Here is a 14,024-nt window from a genome sequence, read left to right on the forward strand (position 1 = left end):
TCTTCCTCTGCTACAACTTCTGCAGTCCCTTTGATTTTTTTTTCCTTCTCTAATCGCACCTTGATGGGGCTGCACTGTGAGATCTGGGGATTGGAAGTGAAGTCAATCTTGTTCCTACTCCTACAGATGAAGGCCATTTGTTCCTTCATCCTTCAACATCTTTGCTATTTCAAAGCCATACAACTGCACCAAGAAACATGGCCAAATCATAAACTCCTCTATCAAAATTTAAGTCCCTCAAAGGCAGGAATTGTGTTATTCAGTGCACACTGACCATGGAGCAGGCTCTGTTTTAGGAATAAATGAATAGGACCTGCCTACTATTGTTAAGGATGTATTATAGGACAGATGGAAAACAGACTGCTGGGGCCTAGGAATAGGGCTCAATAGTAGAGCACTAGCCTAACATGCTTAAAGTTCTGGGTTTATTCCCCAACACTTCAAAAAAAAAAAAAAAGACTACTGGAATCTACTAGAGATGAAGCAAAGAAAGGAATAGTAGAGAGAATGCCTGGGAAAGACTTCACAAAAGAGGTTACATTTCCCAGTCCTCAGGTGACCTTTCTCTTCTGTTCAGTGCTGGTAGAAGAACTTTGAATGCCAGTTGGGAAGGTGGGAACTACTCAGAGAGGGTCTTGCTTATCCACACTTGCAGCAACAGAGGTGCTTCATAGGTTGGATTTTGGTTGCAGCTTGTGGTGTCATTGAATTTCAGAGCCAGGGGAAATAAAGAAATAACTTTATTCAAGAATAAATTGAAAAAAAAAGAGTTAATTGAGGGGCTGGGGGTTATGGCTCAGCGGTAGAGTCCTTGCCTAGCATGTGTGAGGCACTGGGTTCGATCCTCAGCACCACATAAAATAAATAAAGATCCATTGACAACTAAGAAAAATTGTTTTGAGATTCAGAAATGTGAATGACTTGGTTGTGGTCACTAGTTTATTGGTGCACTGTTATGATCTTGAAATCACAAAGATATTAGGGGAGGGAAGAATAAAAAAATGTTCAAGAGACTTTGTCTGAATGAGAGCACTTAATGCCATTAATTTGTCTTGTGACCTTGGACAAGTCCTTTCTCATCTATGAGAAGATGTTATATTAGCTGACCTCAAGCTTACTTTCCAGAATAAAAATTCTATGGATTCTAGCCTAACACAGTGGCACACATCTATAATCCCAGCAACTCAGGATAGCAATACCCTGTCTCGGAAAAAAAAAAAAAAAAGCTATTAGTAATTTAGCCCAGGGGTTGGGGATTTAGCTTAGTGGCAGAGTGCACTTGAAGTCCTGAGTTCAGTCCTGGGGGGCGGGGGGTAATTTAGCCTAGTTTTTAATCAACAGGAAATTTTGTTGCTTTTTTTTTAATTTGTTTATTTTAGGGGAGTACCAGGAATTGAACTCAGGGGCACTCAACAATTAAGCCATATCTGCAGCCCTATTTTGTATTTTATTTAGAGACAGGGTCTCACTGACTTGCTTAACGCCTCATTTTTGCTGAGGTAGGCTTTTTGAACTCACCATCCTCCTACCCCAACCTTCCAAGCCACTGGGATTACAAGCATGTACCACTACATCCACTTATTTGAGTTTTGCTTGATCCTTATGCTTATGATCATTTGTTTTTTAATGTGGTTTATAGTTTTTACTTATTTTTTGTTTTTATAGAGAGAAGGACTTTCTAAATTCAACAAGATCTATGAATTTGACTATCATCTTTATGGACAGGTAGGTGCTAAATATTTTTGTCATAAAGCTGAGGTGTGTTTCAAGTCCATGTGCCATTTTGGTGTATATTCTTTGGGTTTTCAGCCATGGCTATACTATACATCCTCCCTAATTGTTTATTTTTAATCAGTGAAGAAGAATTAGCCTGACCATATGTAAAATATGTCACCATCTTAAGAATAATTTTTTTAGCTGAATGCAGTGGCACATGCCTATAATCCTAGCTACTTGGGAGACTGAGGTGGGAGGATTACAAGTATGAGGCTAGCCTTAGCAGTTTAGCAAGACCCTATTTCAAAATAAAAAATGAAAAAAGATAAGGATATAGTTTAGTGGTAGAGTGCCCCTGGGTTCAATCCCTACTACTACATCATGTGTGTGTGTGTGTGTGTGTGTGTCTGTGTGTTTCTTTTAAGGGTGTGGTAGTGCATACTTGTAATCCCAGCTACTCAGGAGGCTGAGATGGAAGGATTGCAAATTGAAGGGCAGCCTGGGTAGTTCAGTGAAACCCTGTCTCAAAACAGAATGAAAAACAGGGCTGGAGATGTAGCTCAGTGTTCAGAGTCCTGGGTTCAATCCCCAGTACCACCAAAAAAAAGAATTAAATTTTGTTACCTAAGGGTTCCTGGTTAAAGGTGATAATTTTATAACTTATAAAGAAGTTGCTTTAATAGCATATGGTCCCTTCTTATCTGTTTTATAAGAAGCTAATAAATGAGGAGTTTTTGTTTTTTTGTTTGTGTATATGTAGTACTAAGGATTGAACCCAGGGCCTCATGCATTGAACCCAGGGCCTCAAGCAAGCACCCTGCCACTGAGTAACAAAACTTTAAATGATACAAAAGGTGTTATGATACTAGAATTAGAGTGGTGATTATCTTACTATGGTTTTGATTTGAAGAGTTATTGTATATGTTTGTTTCTTTCCAGTCAACTGTTTTTTAGTTTGGGATTTGGGGGCTTTGTTTTGTTTGTTTTGTTTGCAATGCTGGGGATTGAACCCAGGGCCTTGTTCATGCTAGGCAAGCCCTCTACCTCTGAGCTACATCCCCAGCCCTGCCAGTCAATGTGTTTTTTTTTTTTTATTTTTGCTTTTGTTTTGTTTGTGTTTTCTTTAATAGAAGTTCCTTCTTTTGATTTGAACTGTATGGCAAAATGTTAAGTACAAAAAGATTAATTTGAATTTTGTTATCATTCAGAGTGTTACCATGGTGATGACTTCGGTTTCTGGGCATTTACTAGCTCATGATTTCCAGATGCAGTTTCGAAAATGGTCAGTATAATTTCTAGGGGAAGTACTTTCTGATTATTACTGTAAATTGTTAAAAAAAAAAAAAAAAGGAATTTTGAGGTATGTTGGTGTTACCATGTAACTTATAATACTAAAGTGACCTGGAATTATCTGATTCAGGGTAAATGTTTATCTTTAGAATAAATAACCACTCTTAGGTGTTCCCCCAAAACAGACCCTCTCATGCAGTCATTGGACTGCATTTATCCTGTTGCACATATACATGAAAGGGTTCCAAAATATCTCATCAGCTCATCTTTGTGGGAGAGTGAACAGTGGTCTGTGCAGAGATACAGCTTTGCTTTTAACTCGAGCCCCCCCCCCAAGATGGAGTCTTCTATGTTTCCCAAAATGGTCTCAAACTCTTGGGCTCAAGTGATTCTCTTACCTTAGCCTCCCAAGTAGCTATAATTATAGTACACACCACCATGCCATGCTTCTCTGAGCCATTTTGGGGGTCCACCAGTGAGCCCATTGGAGTGGTACATTCTTATGAGAGTAAAGGACTCTACCATTAGTGCTGAGGTAAGACTCCTTGTGCTTTTGTTTGTTTTCCAGGCAAAGCTGCAACCCCCTAGTCCTCTTTGAAGCTGAAATTGAAAAGTACTGCCCAGAGAATTTTATAGACATCAAGGTAGGGACTTTTAGAAGACATGTGGCAAAAAAAGTTGGAACTACCACGAGTGGATTACACAATCATTTCTGTTTTTTTTTTTTTATGTTATTTATTTATTTTTTTAGTTGTTGATGGACCTTTATTTTATTTATTTATATGCAGTGTGAGAATAGAGCCCAGGGCCTCACACATGCTAGGCAAGCACTGTATCACTGAGCCACAACTCCAGCCCCCATTTCTGTATTCTTAATGCATTTGAATTTGGATGTAAGGTTTTGCTCCAAACTCCATATCATGATTTAAAAAGTTATTTATTTCTACCCATTGTATAAATGAAACCTTTTTAACTAAGCACCCAAAGGATGAAGTAAGCTTTTTATGAATATTAGGTGTTTAGAGTAAGTATTGTTGAATTATTAATTCCAGTGTTCGTCCCAGCCCTAGGGACTAAAGAGGCTACAAAGTATAAGTCATTTAGCAGTGATTGTCAGTTCACCACTAACTGAGAAACCTTAGATGAAAATCAAGTTAATTTTTCTTAATCAGCATATAATTAGAACCACTAGAGATAGAAGTGTGCATTAGAGCTAAGTTGTAGGTATTATTGTATTTGGTGAAGTTCAACTAAACCCTTGGTTTTCTAGAAACTCATTTATGAGTCTGGAGGATAGTACTGGTGAATACCATCAGTAGCTTTGGTTTGAGCAGTTTTCTGTGACCACTCATAAAGGGTGGCACACTCCCAAGAACAGCACTGATCCTCAGTCAGTTCTCTTTAGTGTAGAAGTATCAAGTAATTGCTCTAGATTCTGCTCTTACTGCTCTTTCCCCCTGTTAACTTTAGAAAACTCTAGAACGAGAAACACGGCAGTGTCAGGCCTTAGTGATCTGGACTGACTGTGACAGAGAAGGTGAAAACATTGGGTTTGAGATTATCCATGTGTGCAAGGCTGGTAAGTCTGCTGCTATTGAGGTTCTCTGCTGGGGGACTCCCAAATAGAGAATTCTTCTATATCTCCATACAAGTGGGCCATATTCTTTTGCATATATTTTCTCCTCCCAAAGCAATGGGAATTACACCAGCTGTATTCCTTGAGCAAGTCACTGAATCTTCAGCTTCCTCATATGCAGTGTCAGGGCAATCTGACATGCTTCCTAGGATTGCTGTAAGAATGAGTCAGCAAATAGGGTATTATATTCCTTTTGTGTGTGTGTGTGTGTGTGTGTGTGTGTGTGTGTGTGTGTGTGTGTATGTGTGTATATCAGGGATTGAACTCAGGGGTACTTGACCACTGAGCCACATCCCTAGCCCTATTGTATTTTATTTAGTGACAGGATCTCACTGAGTTGCTGAGCACCTCACTTTTGCTGAGGCTGGCTTTTTTTTTTTTTTTTAAAGAGAGAGTGAGAGAGGAGAGAGAGAGAGAGAATTTTTAATATTTATTTTTTAGTTCTCGGCGGACACGACATCTTTGTTGGTATGTGGTGCTGAGGATCGAACCCAGGCTGCACGCATGCCAGGCGAGTGCGCTACCGCTTGAGCCACATCCCCAGCCCCTGAGGCTGGCTTTTTTAACTCACGAACCTCCTGCCTCAGCCTCTTAAGGTTCAAGGATTACAGGCTTGTATTTCTTAAAATTGTATATTGAATTTGTGCCAAAGAATGCATTTACCATAATTAAAGTACAAAGAAATCCTAAAAACATTCTGCTTTTGTAATCTCCCATATTCTTTGTACAATGCCTGAGTATTCATTGTTAGATTGGAATGTGGCTCAATGGTAGAGCACTTGCCTACTGTATGGTATTCCATTCCCAGCATATGAATGAATGAATGGATGAATGTTGGCATGAATTTGAATGGCTGTAACAGAGTTAATATTTCCACTTAAAGGAAGTGTTGAGCAACTCATTCTCATTCTGTGGCTCAGAGGTTGAGGTTGCTACTTTCCCTAAGTGATTTTGTGTCAAAAGCTCTGATGGAGTGGCACACACCTATAATCCCAGTAACTTGGGAGGCTGAAGATCACTAGTTCAAAGCCAGCCTCATCAGATTAGTGAGGCATTTATGAATCCAGCAAGACCCTGTCTCTAAAAAAGGGCTGGGTATGTGGCTTAGTGGTTAAGGGCCCCTGGGTTCAATCCCCAATACCAAAAAAAAAAAAAAAGGTCTGGTGGCTTCTGGAAATTTAAATACATTAACTTTCAAGGGACAAAGTATATTTCCTATGTTCTTTTCTGAAGGGACATGAAATTCCCCCCACAGGACCCTTTGATTGACAGTGTTTTTCTTTTCTCTACAGACCTAAAGAGCAAGTAAAAGTAAAGTCTTAAAAGCCCCACCTAGAGAATTTTAGTTAAAATTGACCGTGCTCTTTTTTCTGGCAGTACTCCAGTTTCAGGTTATAATGATGTTTCCCTTTTCTGTTGGGGAGGGGGCAGGGATTGAACCCAGGTGCATTTAACCACTGAACCACATCCCCAACCCTTTGGGACAGGGTCTTGCTAAGTTGCTGAGGTTGACTTTGAACTCCCAATCCTCCTGCCTCAGCCTCCGAAGTCCCTGGGGTGATAGGCCTGCCCAACCATACCTACCTAGCATGTTTCCCTCTTTGACTTTGAATTCCCTCTTACTAATTTAAACTAATATGTGAAGTGGACTCCTTACAACTTCTTGAACAGGTTTGCCTTTCAAGAAAGTGGTTTAGGAAAAGTGAGCCCTTTGCAATGAGTGCAGTATAATTTGATTTTGACCTTGGTGACCCTTGTGTTGTGCAGTGAAGCCTGGTCTACAAGTGTTGAGAGCCCGTTTTTCTGAGATCACGCCACGTGCTGTCAGGACAGCCTGTGAAAACCTGACTGAGCCTGATCAAAGAATCAGTGATGCTGTGGATGTGAGGCAGGAGCTGGACCTAAGGATTGGTGAGGAGCCATGGACTCTTCCATGTTGAGGCACACTAGTATTGGGTCATAGATCCAAAATTATCTCATCATCCATCACTTCCTCTTTCATCCCATCTGCTCTCACTGTCCAGGAGCTGCCTTCACTAGATTCCAGACCCTGCGGCTTCAGAAGATTTTTCCTGAGGTGCTGGCAGAGCAGCTCATTAGCTATGGCAGCTGCCAGTTCCCGACACTGGGGTTCGTGGTAGAAAGGTTCAAAGCCATTCAGGCTTTTGTGCCAGAAATCTTCCACAGGATTAAAGGTAAAGTTGAGCGGTTATTGTTTATAGTATGAAACCTACAAGCCCAGGGATAACAGGAAAGTGCTAATAACATTAAGTGGGAGGGTTTGTTTTTTAAGCCTTGCTGCCTTCACCTTGCCCCATTACAGTATTCAGAATCCACTGGTTTCCTTAGTTATCCAGAACTCTTCCTTATTTATTTTATTTTATTTTTTAGTTAATTTTTTTATTAATATATGACAGCAGAATGCATTACAATTCTTATTACACATATAGAGCACAATTTTTTATATCTCTGGCTGTATACAATGAATATTCACATTAATTCATGTCTTCATACATGTACTTTGGATAACAATATCCATCATATTCCACCATCATTTCTAACCCCTTGGCCCCTCCCTTGCCCTCCCACCCCTCTGCCCTATCTAGAGTTCATCTATTCTTCCCATGCTCCCCCTCCCTACTCCACTATGAGTCAGCCTCCTTAGAAAAACATTCAGCGTTTGGTTTTTTGGAGATTGGCTAACTTTAGTTAGCATATCTTCTTTAACTCCATCCATTTACCTGCAAATGCCATTTTATTCTCTTTTATTGCCAAGTAATATTCCATTGTGTATAAATGCCACATTTTTTAATCCATTCATCTAATGAAGGGCATCTAGGGTGGTTCCACAGTTTAGCTATTGTGAATTGCAGAACTCTTCCCTATTTGATCTTCCTTTGATTTGTACTGTGATACACCTTTTTCTGTCTGTCATATTACCGTGTTTTCTCTGAGACAGCCTTTCTATTTATCTTCCAAATAGTAACTCATGATCACAAAGATGGTACCGTAGAATTCAACTGGAAAAGACATCGTCTGTTTAATCACACAGCTTGTCTTGTCCTCTATCAGTTATGTATGGAGGTAAGGAGTCCCATGAGAGTTTAATGATCTAAGAAACATTCTGCACACTTCCTCAGCCATACCCTCCTGTTGGCAGCAGTGAACCTGTTCCATTCTTCCCCTGAATTGTATTGGCTTTAAGTTCGCATCTCTAGGTATCATCACTTTTTGAAGCCAGCAAGACCAGAACCCCAGGAAATAGCACTAAAAATGTACAAGGGGAATATCTGCAGAACTTTTAGATAAAATTAGAAATTTTGAGGGCCGGGCACCGTAGTACATGCCTGTAATCCTAGCCGCTCGGGAGGCTGAGACAAGAGGATTGCAGGTTTAAAGCCAACCTTAGCAAAAGCAAGGTGTTAAGCAACTCACTGAGACCCTGTTTCTAAATAAAATACAAAAAAAAATAGTGCTGGGATGTGGCTCAGTGGTTGAGTGCCCCTGAGTTCAATTCCCAGTACCAAAAAAAAAAAAAAAAAAAAAATTAGAAATTTTGAGATGTATACAACTAAAATCCCTCCCTGACACATGGTTGGCAGAGACTATTCTAGATGAAGTGATCTTGAAAGGCCTCTCTAAGAAGTGACATTTGAAGAGGAAAAATGTGTCTCATAGGAAAAGGAGCACTTGCAAAGTATCACAATCAACTCATGTCCCATGCCAGTCATGATAGAACTGAGACACCAGTTTCACATTCCTGCTCCTCAGAAGTATTGTCCACTATGTGATGTCACTTCCCATAGGTCAGCACCTCTTTGCACAGTTTAACCCACAGCCTGCACACAGTGATGCCTAAGTGAAATGCAGATATATCTATGTTTAATAAACATAGATTTAATAAACTTAGTTTAATAAACTTCTGGCAAGTTTATTAATACTTTGATAAAGGGAATGATAACTATTAAGCACTTGAATGTACCACTTCATTAAATGTTATTTTGCTCAATCCTAATAATATTGTGAAAATAGTATGTCATCCCAGTTTGTATTACAGAGAAGGAAGCTAGAGAAATTGAAGTGAGTTGCTCATGGACACACTATATTTATTGAATGGCAGAGCACTAGCCATTAGATTGGATCCCAGTATGTCTATTGCACCTTCATAAAATGTTGTGCAGAAATACTTGACATGTGATATACTTTGAGCCCCTTAAAAAGAGCAGCTGTCCCCAGTCTATTGGGAGGAAGAAACTTGGGTTGTGATCTATAAATATCTTCATTAGTAAATCACTTCAGCTGAGTTCCTTATATTTTATATTGGAAATGTGAATTTGGTTTTTCATTTTATTGCTTCTATTGTCTGGTTTTTCTTATTTCTAATTCTATATTATCCTGAATTTTTTTTAAAAAAGTAATATTATGCATAGGTAGGTATAAAACTGAACTTGGGAGATGAATAGACTGGTATTTTGTCATCTTTGAAGTAGGCACCTTAAGGCTTGTAAAATTGCTGTTCAGAATCTTGGTTTGAGTAGGAAGTGGATGATGGTGTCCACCACACTGTCAAATATGATTGACATTAAATGGAGGCGTCTCTTAAGCTGTGGCTGAGCCCTCTGCTGGCAGTCACCATGATCTGGAATGGTAGGAAGGGGCTGTCACAAACAGGCTGCAGGTGACACACCTCTAGGTTAATGTGGTCTTTGTTCTCCTGGCTTTCTAGGATCCCCTGGCAACTGTGGTGGAGATCAGGTCTAAGCCAAAGAGCAAGTGGAGGCCTCAAGCATTGGACACTGTGGTATGTTACAGACTATTCCAGGCACTGGAGAACAGTCATTTTATATTGTTGGGACTGAGATTCTGCATGGGCAGTGGAAGGACGATCACTTGGGGAAGACGTGGGCTTTCTTCACCTGGGCTTTTTGTTTTTAAAGTTAATAAATACAGTATAACTCCATTATATGAGTTTGGAGAAACAGAAAGAAAATGACAAATGACCCATACTCTTGCCATCCTTATGTAGTCAGTGACATAATTTTGATGTCTTCTCTTGTTGTGGTGGTTTTTAGCACTTGGGATTGAACCAGGGGTGATAAAACACTGAGCCACATACCCAGCCACTTTTTTTTTTTTTTTTTAAAGAGAGAGTGAGAGAGGAGAGAGAGAGAGAGAATTTTTAATATTTATTTTTTAGTTCTTGGTGGACACAACATCTTTGTTGGTATGTGGTGCTGAGGATCGAACCCGGGCCACACGCATGCCAGGCGAGCGCGCTACCACTTGAGCCACATCCCCAGCCCACCCAGCCACTTTTTATTTTTTATTTTGAGATAGGGCCTCACTGATTGCTGAGGCTGGCTTTGAATTTGTGATCCTCCTGCCTCAACCTCCAGAGCCACTGGGATTACAGGTGTGCCCCACCATACCCTGCTCTTCTTATTCTTTATGTGTATATTTTTATAGTGTTATAATGGAGTAGTTTGTTTTGGGGTTTTGTTTATTTTTCCACATAAGACAAGCATTTGCTAGGCAAGCACTCTACCACTGAACTATACTCAGTATGTGTTTTATTCCTGGCTGTTTATATGTGCTTTGACTTAGCAGCAGCATTGTCAGGGTATCACATAGGGAAAAGAACAGCTGGTTATTCCCAAGGAGGCATTAAAGGATGCTTTTTATCCTCCAGGACAATTTCCTGGGACTCAAATGGTAGTTTCTGTTTTTTTTTTTTAAGAGAGAGAGAGAGAGAGAGAATGTGTGTGTGTGTGAGAGAGAGAGAGAGAGAGAATTTTTTAATATTTATTTTTAAGTTTTCGGCGGACACAACATCTTTGTATGTGGTGCTGAGGATCGAACCCGGGCTGCACGCATGCCAGGCGAGCGCACTACCGCTTGAGCCACATCCCCAGCCCCTCAAATGGTAGTTTCCAAAGTATGATTCTCAGACTGCTATACATTAGCAACAGTTTGTTAGACTGTTGGTTAAAAATGCAGATTTCAGCCTCTATCATAGCCTACTTTTATCACATTTCCTGGTGGTTAGGCCTTTGAATCTTCTACCTCCCCTGGAAAGTCTCATGATCACACATCAGAGAACTACTAGCTGGGATCTGTCTGGAAGTCTCAGAAATCTTCTTTGGGCACAGTCTTTCTCTCTCAGCGTGATGGCAATAGCTGGAGTTGCAGGAGCCAGACCTGCCTAAAGATGAAACATGCAGTCATGGCAGGGCCTGACACACATTATACTTTAACGTGCCTATTGACCCTCTTAACAGGAGCTGGAGAAGCTGGCTTCTCGCAAGTTGAAAATAAATGCTAAGGAAACCATGAGGATTGCTGAAAAGCTCTACACTCAAGGGTAAATATTCTATATTTGACAATAGAATTTGGTGCATCTTTATCAACATGGAATATTTTAGAAATATAGCTTACTGTTTAGATATCACTCTGACAGAAAAAGCATTTTAATATAAGAACCAAAAAATAAATTGAAATCTCTTTTTGTTTTGGTCAGACTGACCAGCCCTAAGAGGCCAGTGAAGTCCCCCAGGCCATAAGACTGTTGCAGAGTCCTGGGCCTTTATCCTGCCTTATATTGTCCCTTTAGAGTCTCCTTTGGCATCTCAAAATGATTTAGCAAGAAAGATTACTGCTTTTCCACCCTGAATGGGGATCCCACTCTGACCTTTGTTCAGCATAGGTCACCTAAGTGCTCTCCAGTTGAACTGGCTGTATTAGATCAGTGATTGCAGGTGTGTTCTGGGACTTGGAGTTGTTACAGACCATTGAAGAGTTTAGTAATTTCTTTTTCATTTGTTTACTTTTCTTTTAGGTACATCAGCTATCCCCGAACAGAAACAAATATTTTCCCCAAAGACCTAAACTTGATGGCACTGGTGGAACAGCAGACTCCAGATCCACACTGGGGGGCCTTTGCTCAGAGCATTCTCGAGCGGGGTGGCCCCACCCCACGCAACGGAAACAAGTCTGATCAAGCTCACCCTCCCATCCATCCCACCAAGTACACCAGCAACTTGCAGGTTTGTTTCCCTGAGTGTGCGACCTACTGAAACTCAGAGACAGGTGCTGAGGATCAAAGTATGATTCAAGTTTGTTCTCCAGGCTCTGACTTTGGAAAATAAGTGATGTTGAACTATCTATTTCATTTCAAAAAAGAGAAGGCAGTGTTAGACACAGTCTTGTTCCTGGCTTTCACAAAAGACCACCCCCCACCCCACTGGCCCCCCTATGGTAGGCTCCATTCTCCATCAGCTCTGTTGCTTTTTCACTAGTCCCTCATATGGACGCATATATGGCAGCCTACCTTTCCCCATGCCCTGGCATAGCCTCCATACCCCTACTAGTCTCCTGACCTTGCTGGTCCCTTATTACCTAGAAAAAGCCTTAACCATCTTCCAAGACTGGACCTGTTTCCATAGCCTTTCAGAACCTTTCCTACCACTGCTTACTGCAGTCTCTCCAACATTTCACACTCAACCTCTCTCTGCTCAGCCATTCAGGGATTCAGTCATTTCCTCAGCTGGGGAGTAATCACTATGCAGGCCACAACTATGAAGGATTATTTGGCATCTGCCACTAAGTAAACTTTGTATTTTTTCATTCTTTGTTTTGGCCGTACTGGGGGTTGAAACCAGGACCTCATGCCTACCAGGCAAATGCTCTGCTGCTGAGGTTCTTCCCCTCTCCTTTTTATTTTATATTTTGAGATAGGGTCTTGCTAAGCTACCCAGTCTGGTCTTGAACTTATAATCCCCATGCCTCAGCCTCCTGGGTTGCTAGTATATACATGTGCACCACCATACCTGGCTGGTCTTTTTTCTTTCTAACTTTTTTTTTTTTTTTTAAATATGTTTTTAGTTGTTGATGGACTTTATAGTCTTTATTTTTATGTGGTGCTAAAGATTGAGCCCAGTGCCTCATGCATGCTAAGCAAGCACGCTACCACTGAGCCACAACCCCAGTCCCTCTTTCTTTTAATATTTATTTTTTAGTTGTAGTTGAACAGTACCTTTATTTTATTTATTTATTTATTTATTTATATGTGGTGCTGAGGATCAAGCCCAGGGCCTCACACATGCTGGACGAGCGCTCTACAACTAAGCCACAACCCCAACCCCTACCTGTTCTTTTTTTTCCAGTTTAAAAAGCACCTTTGCAAAGCCCTGGCACCACAAAATAAAAGTACCACATGTTTATTTTAGACACTTTAGCAAACACAGAAGATAAGAAAGAAGAAAAGAATTATCTATAATCCTGCCCTCTACTCAGAACCTGATTTTTCAATACATATATATAATATAATAATAAAAGTATAATCTCATATAGTTTTATTTATTTATTTTTTTTTAAATATTTATTTTTTTTTTAGTTTTCAGCGGACACAACATCTTTTTTTGTATGTGGTGCTGAGGATTGAACCTGGGCCGCACGCATGCCAGGCAAGCGTGCTACCGCTTGAGCCACATCCCCAGCCCTCATATAGCTTTATAAAAACTTCTTAGGGGCTGGGGTTTAAAGGTATTGTGTCCATCTACTACAAAAATATTTTTTAAAAATTTTAGTAATATATTATGAGCATTCCTCATATGCTGCAGTATTTAAAGTGTAATATATAAGCTGGACATGGTGGCACACACCGTAATCTATCTGCTGAGAAGACAGGCAGGAGGATTGAAAGTTTGAAGTCAACCTGAGCAATTTAGGGAGACCCTGTCTCGAAATAAATTGAAAATGGCTGGGTCCAGGCACAATGGCACACACCTATAATCTCAGCTACTCAGGAGGCTGAGGCTGGAGGAACATATGTTGAGAGGCCAATCTCAGGAACTTAGCAAGGCCCTTAGCAACTTACGTGAGACCCTATCTCAAATAAAGGGCTGGGGATGGGGCTATGTGGTTTCACACCTTGGGCTCAGTCCCCAGTACAAAAAAATAAAACACTGGAGATGTAGTAAGTGGTAGAGTATTTGCCTAGAATTTGCAAGGTTCTAGGTTCAATACCCAGAATAAGTACATAGATAGATAGGTAGCTAGATAGATATAGATAGATAGGTATTACACAAATGACCCATAATTTATTTTGCCAAATCTGTATGTAAGATTTAAGTTTCCAGGCTCAGAGTTGTAGCTCAGTGGCAGAGCACTTGCCTCACACATGTGAAGCACTGGATTCAATCCTCAGCACAACTTAAAAATAAATAAATAAATAAAGGTATTATGTTCATCTATGACTAAAAAAAAAAATTTAAAAAGATTTTAAGTTTTAACTTTTTGATATTTATACATAAATATTTGTGTGGATCTCAATTATTTCCTTATGAAAGGATGAATGAATTTTGGGGGGCAGGTACAAAATGTT

At 40.2% G+C, this 14,024-nt stretch overlaps 1 protein-coding gene across 2 annotated transcripts in view; it reads left to right on the forward strand.

The window, feature by feature from the left end:
• The window catches only part of Top3a (DNA topoisomerase III alpha), a 29,408-nt gene that overhangs the window by 1,059 nt on the left and 14,325 nt on the right, over positions 1 to 14,024 (forward strand). Inside the window, exons 2-11 of one of the 2 annotated variants that reach the window (XM_005339466.5) lie at positions 1,666 to 1,725; positions 2,925 to 2,998; positions 3,575 to 3,650; positions 4,477 to 4,585; positions 6,410 to 6,553; positions 6,667 to 6,837; positions 7,626 to 7,726; positions 9,369 to 9,443; positions 10,921 to 11,003; positions 11,478 to 11,685. In XM_005339466.5, coding sequence (XP_005339523.1) covers positions 1,666 to 1,725; positions 2,925 to 2,998; positions 3,575 to 3,650; positions 4,477 to 4,585; positions 6,410 to 6,553; positions 6,667 to 6,837; positions 7,626 to 7,726; positions 9,369 to 9,443; positions 10,921 to 11,003; positions 11,478 to 11,685 — 1,101 coding nt within the window. The remainder of the gene's footprint in view (positions 1 to 1,665; positions 1,726 to 2,924; positions 2,999 to 3,574; positions 3,651 to 4,476; positions 4,586 to 6,409; positions 6,554 to 6,666; positions 6,838 to 7,625; positions 7,727 to 9,368; positions 9,444 to 10,920; positions 11,004 to 11,477; positions 11,686 to 14,024) is intronic. The other variant, XM_078043007.1, reaches the window with a different exon arrangement.

This window comes from Ictidomys tridecemlineatus, chromosome 3, assembly GCF_052094955.1.
Source record: "Ictidomys tridecemlineatus isolate mIctTri1 chromosome 3, mIctTri1.hap1, whole genome shotgun sequence".
NCBI classification, from domain to species: domain Eukaryota; kingdom Metazoa; phylum Chordata; class Mammalia; order Rodentia; family Sciuridae; genus Ictidomys; species Ictidomys tridecemlineatus.